This window comes from Danio rerio, chromosome 7, assembly GCF_052040795.2.
Source record: "Danio rerio strain M-AB ecotype USA chromosome 7, GRCz13ab, whole genome shotgun sequence".
Classification (NCBI taxonomy): Eukaryota; Metazoa; Chordata; class Actinopteri; order Cypriniformes; family Danionidae; genus Danio; species Danio rerio.
In genome coordinates this window covers 69284739-69296866 of record NC_141027.1, presented here as the reverse complement: position 1 = coordinate 69296866, position 12128 = coordinate 69284739, and the positions used below count along the sequence as shown (strand labels likewise).

General features: G+C 32.7%; 1 protein-coding gene across 3 annotated transcripts in view; it reads right to left on the bottom strand.

The window, feature by feature from the left end:
- The window catches only part of gramd2aa (GRAM domain containing 2Aa), a 77206-nt gene extending 66206 nt beyond the window's left edge, over positions 1 to 11000 (bottom strand). For 2 of the 3 annotated variants that reach the window (XM_087262116.1, XM_087262117.1), the window contains exon 1: positions 10804 to 11000. In XM_087262116.1, the coding sequence (XP_087118242.1) occupies positions 10804 to 10913 (110 nt within the window). In that variant the 5' untranslated portion in view covers positions 10914 to 11000. Of the gene's footprint in view, positions 1 to 8073; positions 8219 to 10803 lie in introns of those variants that run through there. The other variant, XM_087262118.1, reaches the window with a different exon arrangement.
- Between the last annotated feature and the right edge of the window lie 1128 nt (positions 11001 to 12128).

The window sequence follows — 12128 nt, the reverse complement described above, 5'->3', positions numbered from 1 at the left end:
TTCATAATCATGTGCTCCTGTACAGCAGTCCCACAACATTCTGACACTCGATGACACTTAAATACTCTGTCAGAAAGCTCTAGTGGCTGGGAATGAGCTTTTTACCGTGTCTGCCAAAATGTAAATGTTATTTTTAGTTTGTTTACATAGATGAATATGGCCACTGTGTAAATGCACAGAACAGTTACGATCTTATTGCCATATTAGATCGTTATGATCACATAATATATGCCTTCAGTGATTTCCTGAATATAAATACCAAAAAATAACACAACTGGAATCACTACAGCAGTCACGATCGTCTGATCTCATTTGAAGAGATCGCAATGACATATGATGACGTGTGCAGGTGCTGTAGTGCTGTCCCAAGTCTTAGGGGTAAATTGTGAAGCCCTTCCCCGTCACACTCTGTTTCAAGGGCTAAGGGGATGGGGTAGGGGTACAAAAATAGAATTGGGATTGAGCCAAAGCAGTTCCTTTTCTTTTGAAAAACAGCAGAGAGCCTTTTGATTTTGTTACAGCTCTGCCAGTGAGAGTGGTTGAGCTCAAGCACATCAAATGAAAAACAAATGAGAAGCATCATAAAAGGGGGCGGGCATGGCAGATACTAGAGAGCATTTGATTGGTCAAGATTTGATATGAAACTGAAGTACGAGGTAATGTAAAAATTGATTGATTTAGGCGAAAGTGACAAACTCCAAGCTTTGGATGTTTATATCAGTTTCTAGATGCAAATGTTGTCACTGTTTTGGAGCAGACCAGCTAATAGACATCCTTTAAACTAACAGCCTGAAACTAAGATCTAAAAAAAATGTATTTTAATTTCATGGGACCTTTAACTTGCACACATGAATAGTTCACCTAAAGAATAACAATGTGTGCTAGCAAAATAAACACTGTAAATATCACAGACTTCAATTGAAAAAAATAACCCAATGTTGGATTTACAACACTGCTTTTTTATAATATGTCATGAATGTTGTACTGTACATCAGTCAAGTGTAACAGCCCATACAAACATAGCTGCAGAAAGTGAAATATTTGAGAAAATCTCATAAAGAAAAGAGCTGCTATAAAGTGTTGGTGTTAATGGTTTTGGCGTGTGCAGTGACAGGAGGTTGGCTGTATTTGTGTAAAGGGCCCTCAGGGGCTTTACTGCAATAACAGAGAGGCAGCTGTACTGCAGGAGGCTAATGGGCCCTTTCTCATGTACATCTGCAGGCTGGACTAGCACCCCAGGCGCTTACACACACAAGAGAGAGCTTTCTGATGGAGGCTTTGCAAGGCATTCACACCGCATTATGCACTTATTGTGACCAGACTGTATCGTGAGAGGACATGCAGGTATAGGCTTAATTCTGTTGGAAAACACCTGCGTGGTGGTTTATGCTAACAGCAGTCACAACATGATTAAATAAGAGATTAAACACAGATAACAATTCTTTGTTTCGTTTTGACTTGCTGAAACACTCTTAAAAAAGTAACACCGTTAGGACCATTAGTTGTAATAAAGGACTATTAGTTATAATGTTATGTTAATGTATTAACTAAGTATGAAACATCTCGTCCATCGTTTAATCATAAGCTCAACATTTACGAATGTATTATTAAAATCCAGAGTTGTGATCGATAGCAGTTAGTTTACATGAATAAAGAACAACTTTTAACTGATGTTCCTCAAGGTAAATAAATACTATATATAGTAAATAAACAAACAATGAACAATACATTAATTACAGTATTTATAAGTGGTGTAACAGATCACGAATCTCACTGTTCGGATCACACAATGGTTTTTAGTCAAAGATCAGACCATTTTTCAGATCAAGAAAAAAAGGGGGGAGACAAATGTAGACAGTTCTGCACTTTTGGTTTTAACAAACAAAACTTAAAAGCTGTCATTTTATTAAAAATAAAATGATGAAATAATCAGCTGAATAATAATATATTATGGTTAATCAGTGATTCAAACAGATCACAACCCATGGTTCGGAAGACAAATGGCCCACAAATTAATAATATATTTTTTTTACTGGTAGATTAATCCTAATTAAAGGTCTCTCGCATCATTCAAATCACATGTATGAAAGCATGTAGGCTTTCCTGTAAAATATAAAGATGACTGAAGAAGTTATTTGTAGGTTATTTGTAATATGGTGGGTTTCTTAGGTTATTAAAGGTGTTTTCTGTCACTACTTGTTTAGCCTGCATCCTGCATGTGTTTAATGTAAGCTGCATGACTAACCCAACATAAATTATAACTGATGGTGATTTGCATATGTTCATTATCCCTAAGTGATCGAGTCTTTAGTCTTTTGAATTAGTTATGAAGTTACAAACAGTTAAATAACACAGAAGTACTGTGATAACAGCTTAGTTTAGATATGATATACACTGTCATATTTGATAACGTTAAAAAGAAGTTGTAAAAAGTTGTGAAAGTTTTAGGCAGCAATTACATTATTTAATTAATAGGTGGCGACAATTAGCCATCAAAATATGCCACTGAATAATTATTCAAAAATTATCCATCTAGCAATCAAACATGAAGATTTATGAGTAAATAACTGAATCATTTATTAAAAATGAGACTAAAAATAAATATAGTTTGTAAAAATGTTAGATTTCTACATTTTTTCAATAACAGTAATAGTGAATTTTTCACAGTATTTCACAAAATATTTCACAATTTAGTTTTATTCGGCTGATTATTTCTTTATTTTGTTTTGAATACAATTACAGGTTCTAAGTTCTGTTTGTTAAAACCAAAAGCGTCTTGCAGTGCTGTTTGTGTAATAAATTAAAAGCAAATTACATTTGTCTCCTCCCCTTTTTGGCTAATCCAAAAAATGGTTCGATAAGTGACTCAAAAAACATTATGTGATCCGAAACGTGAGATTCATGATCTGTTACACTACTTACTGTAATAAATACTGTAATAAATGTTTATTGTTTGTTCACGTTAATAAATATATAAAAAAAATGATTAATCGATGCATGATTAATCGAAAAAAGATTGCGATCTCGATTCAACACACTAGACGATCTTAATCCATTTTCTTAAGTCCGATTCTTTGCTTTTGCCAATCATATTTTCAAGGAGAGAAGCATAAAGGCACAAGTTTTCACATTGTTTTATATATGTTGCTCAGTAACGTGGACACCTTTAAATGGTGTTGAAAGAGTAACATACTGTTTTTATAAAATACAATTCACTCAAAAAGGTAATTTCTTCATGTCTTCATGTAATGATGTATTCGCGGCCTTTATTAACAGGAAAAAAATTTGTAAATGTTCAGTTTGTGGCATAGAGCAATCGTTTGTGAGCCGCAAAGGAAGTATGAACCTCACTTGGCAGTGAAAATGAAACCGAAAACGCGCACATCAAGGAAGGAAGGAAGGAAGGAGCGAACAAAGGAACAAAAATATGAATGAACAGATAAATGAATAAGCGAATTAATGAAGAGAGGAATGGAGGAAGGAACCAATTAAGGAAGGATTCAAGGAAGGGCTGAACAAACTAAGGAAGGAAGAAAGGCACGAATGAGTGAACGAACAAGTGAGTGAATGAACAAACAAATGAATGAAAGCATTCAAGGAAGGACTAAACAAACTAAGGAAGTAAGAAGGGAAGGAAGGAAAGAACGAACCAATGAATGAATGACTGAACAAAGGACCAAATGAAGAAGGGAACAAAAATATGAACAAACTAATGAATGAATAAGTGAATGAATGAAGGGAGGAATGAAGGAAGAATTAAAAGAATGAAAGAAGGACCGAACCACAGATTGTAAAATATATGGACGTAGTATCCGTGACGTTACCCATAGGTTTTTGAAGAGCGCAAACGAAGCCACAAGTAGGCGCGGCCAACCGTCGCCATTTTGTTCGCGCGTCATCGCACTCACGGCGGGATCCCAAACAAGGGCAAAGAGGTGGAGAGTGAGCGGAGCTACAGACACCTGCTGGCATTTTGCTTTGGACCTGGCTTAGACACACTTTACTTTGGGAAAACGCTTAATACTTTATCACCTGCGACTCGTTTGTATTGTGACCACATGTGCTTGGCTGTACTCTATAATAATAGTGTTTAGTCTTTTAAAAACACTGCTGTAACACTGAGCCGCTAAGTATTGTTCTAATGATGTTTTCCTACAGGAGGAAAACAAGAATTAGTTCCAAACACTTCAGATATAGTCTGTGTTAGTAAATGCAAGACTATTGATGAAATCTAGCATAACACTGTATAATAACACTTCAGATGACTGTTCTACAGTCCACATCTAATCAATCTGTCAAATTTTGCAGTGCATTACAGCTCTAAAGAACATTATACATGATAAATGATCTTAAATAAAACAAATGCATTAAAAGTGATGGTATACAAGTATATAACTTTAATGTTACTCACATGGGAAACGAAGGCCACGTGAATGGTTTGTGAGCACAATTAAGTGCACACAGCATCCCATATCATCTGATAATTGTAGGAAATAATCCAAAAAGGCAACTGAGTGTGTAAAGCCACATAAAACAAAACAAAAATATTATGAATATGCCGAAATCAGTGGCTAATCTGCCGGAGTCGGCTGAGGTGAAGTGACGGCGACAGCGAGACCTAGCTGTCAATCAAGTGGCCACGCCCTTAATTATGCAAACTTAATATAACCTAATATAAAGGAAACTGATGAGTTCTAAAAAAAAATTCACCCCCCTCACAGTTGTCATGGAGGGTGATATTAGCTTTATGAACCAAAATCGTTCTTTGTACCAGGCTGTAAACACCTTTTTTTCTGCTGTAAAGTTGGCCACTTTAACAGTGGGCTCAAATGATAATTGCTCTATTATGGAGCCAGGACTAGCGGAATATCGATGAATTGCAGTTTCAGTTACTTCTGTATTGGCCTCCCGAGGGAGAGCGGGAGGTTGACACTTGGACCAAACAAACAGATAAATGAATTAATGTAGGACAGAACGAACAAACAATGGAAGCAAGGAAGAAAGAAAAGAAGGATGGAAGTAATAATTGAATATACAGTAGGAAGATCACTAAATGCACTACAGAATGTTTCGTTTACACATCCCTGCACAAATCGCATGTAAACACACCAGTTTTTCACAATGTAATACTCACTACTCACTACTCTTGAGTACTTTTGAAAGGTCTACTTTTTACTCATACTTTAAGTAATATTTATAACAGATACTTTTACTCTATTTGCACTACGTTTTTAGGCAAGTAGTACTTTTACTTGAGTATGATTTTTCAGTACTTTTTCCACCACTGATTATATATCAACAACATTGTGATTTTAAAAAATAACATTATATTTCAGCTTATATAGGACTATTTTGAGTGCACAAAAACATTGTCATCCAATGGCAAATAGTCAAGTATATTACAGTTTTTTAATGTAATAGGTACTTTTTTTACAGTATGCTAACGTGTGTATTTTACTCCGGAAGCTCTCATATCTCAAGTACATCAGATATGGTGGCACATTGTTGTCAGTTTTTGTGGACTCAGTGGATTCTCCCTGTAAGCGACCTACATAACCGTCTTAACTCAGTCTTAGCTCTGAGGACCTGCTCCACTGCCCTTTCCATTAATAAACTTCTAGAACGCTTTGTTGAGTTCATACGGAGTGTGTGTTAACTTGTTAATTATATTTGTTTTACAATTTGATCTATATTTACAGCAAAGTAGATATTTAAAGAAATAAGCATAGGAAACAAATTCAAAGTGAATAAATTCAAAATTTGTGGTTACAACAGTTTAGCACAGCTTGATATACATGCTCACAGTAAAAACTTAAACAAATGATTATTTAATAATTTAGTTGCACATCGATTGTTATTAAAATTACCATATGGTAGAAAAAAACATGGTAGTTGTTAAGGCTGCACAATGTTTACATTTTACATTACGTTTGATTATTCAATAATGGGGCAGGACAAAATAGCGATATGCATGAGGTGGTGCTTCTCATAATGGTGGATCGAACATATATCAATGTTGCAGTTCTATATGCGCTGTTAATAAAAGAAATACATCTTATAACTTTTTAATGCATTTCCCCTCTTCATTTACAAATATCATGCTATATTGTGGATGGTTTTCATGTGATATATCGCTGATATTGACCTTTATCGTGGGCAAAGTATTATGATAATATCGTATCATATAGTATTACTGTACCTGAATATCTGACTACTTATCTTTGCTCTACCTTATTTATTATTGCAATTTCTTTGATTCATTCCTCTACAAGATTATTCCAATCAAATTTAATCATTTTATTCCAACTAGAGCCATTCAAGTCCTCTTTCAAAACTGTATTCATATTGCAATATAAATCGCAGCAAAATAAAATATCGCAATGTCAGTGTTTTCCAGTTTCATACAGCCCTAGTAGTTGTAGTATTTTCCCACATGAAAAATACTATAGTGAATATTTTAGTGTGTGTTTGTAAACCATACTATAGTAAAACATTTCTATTAATCTTTTGTGGCAATTCTATAGCTACTCTGGCAACACAACAACAACAGTATTACCAAATAACCCAATACTGTACATTTCTACAAATATAGAGTATATTATACCACAATAGACTACCATTTACTGAAGCAAATTCTAAATTATACGACAGTATGTATAAGTTAACTGCAGTTAAAACTAGTATTTTTAGTAGCATTCATAAACAGAGTTGCAAATACCATAATATATTCCGTATAATACACTTTACTAAAGTAATGGCTCAAAACTACTATAGTATTTACAATAAAGTACTACGGCTTTTGTTTAAAAATGTCAATTGTTTTGTATTAGTTGTAAAATGATTGTACATTTTTTGTAAAGGTTCTTATTGTGTTAAAATCATTATAATGTCATTTTTTTGATTTTTTATTTAGCTTATGCAATGGTGGAGAATTTAATGCAATATAGCCTACAATTGTGAAATTAAGTATTATTATATCATTATTATCTATAATAATACCCATCTAAACACACAAAGTAAATTGCGAGTGTGATGTTTATGTAACTCTGCATATACAATTAACATTTATTGTACAATGTCCTTTATTTTACAACAGTTTTAGACTTGGGAAATACAATGTAAATTTAGGCTATTCGTGTAATACAATATGTCAATGCACTGAAAATGTATCATCATGCAATTAAATAACCAATGAAATGCCATATAAAACTAAATCCAATCTATATTTTCCAACTGAACAACAATTTTATTATATTTGTTTATAGTTGCTATGGCAACACAACTATAATAATATGAACAAATCCAATTATTATCCAATATCCAATTATCCAATATTCTACAAGTATAGGTTATATTATACTACAATAGACAGTTTGCTGAAGCAAATACTGAAATATACTACAGTATAAACTGCAGCTAATACTAGTATTCTCTGTAGCTTTCATTAAGAGAGTTGCAAATACTAATAATATATACAGTACAATGCACTTTACTATAGTATTGATAAAAAAAAACATACAGTATTTATCATAAAGTACTAGTGCTTTTGCTAAAATATATATGGGTTGTTTTATATTAGTTGTAAAATTATGGTTAATAAAAAAAATTAAAGGTTCATATTGTGGTAAACTTACCAAAATGTAATTTTTCTAGTGATTTGGTTTATGCAATGTTGGAGGATATAATACAATTCTGAAATAAATCATCTTTAATATTAAATACTGACAATAATATCAATCTAAACGGTTTCTGCCAAGTAATCATTTACTTGCTGTATATAAAAAAAACATATCTATTTTACAATGGCTTTAGACGTGTGAAAAAAAAATGTAAGCATTATGCTATTTATCTGTACTGTAATAAGTCAATGCACTGCAAATTTATCATTAACCAAATAAATAACCAATCAAACTCCATCACAGTATATCACACTTACTAAAAAATAATCTATATTATCCGACTAAACAACAATTTAATCCTTTCAAAGCACCAAAATAACCTTGCATTCATTAATTTGAACTCTAAATGGTAAGACGTCAACACGTCGCCATTACAGTGAGTTGAGACACATACCTGGCTGACAGGAAATATCCAAAGCCTCGCTCAACGTGTCCCATAGAGGTGAGTCAGTGTAAAAACAGCGGCATTATTACCGGCGTTATTACAGTCCTTGGGCATAGAGTACTTGTTTATGAATGTAAAGGGTCATCAGTGTGACAGTGAGCGTTATGGTGTCATGTCTTATGAGGGTTGAAGCGTCAGCAGCATTAGCGACTCGTGTTATTAAGAAGCTCCGGCAACTCTCGCTGGATTTACTCTTCAGTATCAACGCACACACATTACACAGACTGAAAGACACTGTGGAGAAACCTAATAAACATTCGTTTGGCTCCTTATAGTTCGTTTTATAAGTTCAATCACTTTTAAGCTACACATAGGCTATTTGTTTACAGGGTTATGTAGCAGTGTATGAAAAATAATATCTTGCTTAAAAATTAAGGGGCAGTTTTAAAGTGTACCGCAATGAGGAAAATATCAGTATTTTAAGAGCAACATTTTTAAATTTCAATTGTGCATTCATTTAGTTATTCATAATCACAATGGTTGCTGAAAATACATTACCAGCTTGATTTTAATTTGATATTGGTATGTTGAAACTAATTAAACAGCAAAATGTAAATACATTTCACAAAAATGAAAAATACTATATATATATATATATATATATATATATATATATATATATATATATATATACATATATAGATAGATAGATAGATAGATAGATAGATAGATAGATAGATAGATAGATAGATAGATAGATAGATAGATAGATAATAGATAGATAGATAGATAGATAGATAGATAGATAGATAGATAGATAGATAGATAGATAGATAAAATAATACAGTGTGGCCTAAAATCAATATTTATCATAATTTAAAAAGAAAGTGAAAAACAACAGTACATCTTTGAATTAGAAACTTTTGTAACATTAAATGACTTCAAATGAATTATTTTAAAGTGCATCCGGTCTGAATAAAAGTATATATTTGGAGTTTGGTGATTAACAGAAATAAAATTTAAAAAGCATGTTTTTAATAGCTTAAACTAATTCTAGATCACCCAAGAATGAAAGACTGTCATAATTCACTCAACTGCACATTACAAACCTCTGAAGGATTGCTGAACACAAAACATACAGTTGAAGTCTGAATTATTAGGCCCCTTGTTTATTTTAGTACCCTATTACTGTTCAACAAAGAGAAGATTTTTTTCAACACATTTCTAAACATAATAGTTTTAATTACTAATTTCTAATAACTGATTTATTTTATCTTTGACATGATGACAGTAAATAACATTTGACTAGATATTTTTCAAGACACTTCTATACAGCTTAAAGTGAAATTTAAAGGCTTAACTAGTTTAATTAAGTTAACAAGGCAGGTTAGGGTAATTAGGAAAGTTATTGTATAACGATGATTTGTTCAGTAGGCTATCGAGAAAATAAATAGCTTAAAGGGGCTAATAATTTTATCCTTAAAATAGTGTCTAAAAAATTAAAAACTGTTTTTATTCTAGCTGAAATAAAACAAATAAGACTTTCTCCAGAAGAAAAAATATAATCAGAAATATTGTGAAAATGTCCTTGCTCAGTTAAATATCATTTTGGAAACATTTAAAAGAGAAAAAAAAAAGAAAAAAAAAACAAAGGGCGGCTAATAATTCTGACTTCAACTATGTTGTGTATACTATTATACTACAACACACCTTTTACTGAAGCAAATACTAAACTGTACTACAGTATTTTTTAATTAACTGCAATTAATACTTACATTCTCTGTAGCATTCATTAACAGTTCCAAATGCCATAATATCTAGAGTTTAATTCACATTACTATAGTAATAGTTCAGAATGTGAAAAATGCTAAGCTGATAGTAACCATTGACTTCCATTGCATTTCCCAACCATTAGTCAGTGTTTACTACCACAATACACTACAGTTTACTGAAGCAAAAAGTAAATTACACTACAGAATTTAAGTTAACTGCAGTTAATACGAGTATTATATGTAGCATTCATTAACGGAGTTGCAAATACCATTTTATATATATATATATATATATATATATATATATATATATATATATATATTTAATAACTATATATATATATAAATTCATACGTACGCTCGCACACACAAACAGTATAATACTTTACTATAGAAATGGTTCAAAATCAAAATAGTATTTACAATAAAGTACTGGGGTTTGTGTTTAAATAAAAAAAGAATTAAAAATGCTAAGCTGATGGTAGCCATTGACTTCCATTGCATTTTTCCAACCATTAGAGTCAGTGTTTACTACTACAACTGCATTTAATACTAGTATGTTATGTAGCATTCATTAACAGAGTTGCAAATATAATGTATACAGTATTATACACTTTACTATAGTAATGGTTCAAAATCACGATAGTATTTACAATAAAGTACTGCAGTTTGTGTTAAAACAAAGCATTGTGAAAAATGCTAAGCTTATGGAAACCATTGACTTCCATTGCATTTTTCCAACTATTAGAGTCAGTATTTACTATCAACACCTTGGTTAATTGCCTTCAAAATGTATTTTTTGTGTGTGTGTGTGTGTGTCCCTTTACAATTGCACATTAAAGACACATCTGTAAGTGCCCAGCAAACACACACACACACACACACTATATCACATTTGAGTTGTTAACTGATGAAAAAACCCCCACCACTCTCGACTTAGCATGTGATCAACGCATTGTAGCCTCACCGGACACGGGTGCGAGAGGTCCTGCTGCTGTAACCATGGGGGCGTCTCTTTAGCTCGGGCCCCTCCGCTGAAGGAGCCTCAGAACTGGCAGCGTATATAGTGCATCCCATTAAATCCCAGATGTCCGATGCAGACTTGCTAAGCAGCGAGAGGAAAAGTGTACTTCCATGCCCTTGCAGGATATCAGAGGAAAAGTCATTGCCTCAGCATCTCCCTGCCTCCATCGCAACCCTCCCCCTTCTCAGAGCAGCGATAATCAGATTTTACATTTACACTCCACAAAAACATCCCCGCATAATCTCCGCCGCTCCATCACTATGCACATAAAAAGACCCTTTTGTTGCACACAAAGACCTTCACATAAGCTCTTACTGTGCGAATACTCGAGTGATTGAGAACAATTACCCTTCCAGGCATTCATATGACTGCCTAACAGAATTAGAGAGCAATAAGGGAAGTGAATTAAAATGCTAGGAATCTGGAATTTTCATGCATCCAACATATTTCACCGTACGGCATCTGGCATATTTAGAGCAATTCTTTGAGGCCATATTATTGATTTCTAATGCCACCATTAGGGAAATCTTTGAAATAGCAGAACATTGTTTGGATATACCATGGAAATTAATTTGATAAATAGGAATCCTTATATGAATTTGATAAATATGAAAGTGCTTGTACAATCTGTGTTGAATTGGCTGTAAATTTGGTTAATTCATAAATGGGTTTTTAATAAAATCATTTTTAGAAATCATAAAATGGTGTAGAAAGGGAATAAAGTAAACGAATGTGGTAAGAAATCGGTGGCACAATGGGAGTGAGTGTCCTCTAGTGGTGTAAATTGATCTTACAGTGTTTTTTATTAAAGGGATAGTTCACTCAAAGTTGAAAATTCTACCAAAAGGTTTCAGAACTTTGAGTTTTTTGAACACAAAAGAAGATATTATGAAGAATGATGTAAACATGTAACCATTGACTTCCATAGTTTGAAACATAAATACTATAGAAGTCAATAGTTACAGGTTTTCAACACTCTTCAAAATAGTTTCCATTGTGTTTAACAAAAGAGAGAAACTCTGTATCACTTTATTTTGATTAGAGCTGCTCGATTTTGAGAAAAATCATAATCACGGTTATTTTGGTCATAATTGTAATCACGATTTTTCAAAACAATTATCAATTGAAGTCAAAATTATTAGCGCCCCTGAGAACTTTTTTTTAAATAAATATTTCCCAAATGATCTTTAACAGAGCAAGGAATTTTTGCAGTATTTCCTCTAATATTTTTTCTTCTGGAGAAAGGCTTATTTATTTATTTATTTATT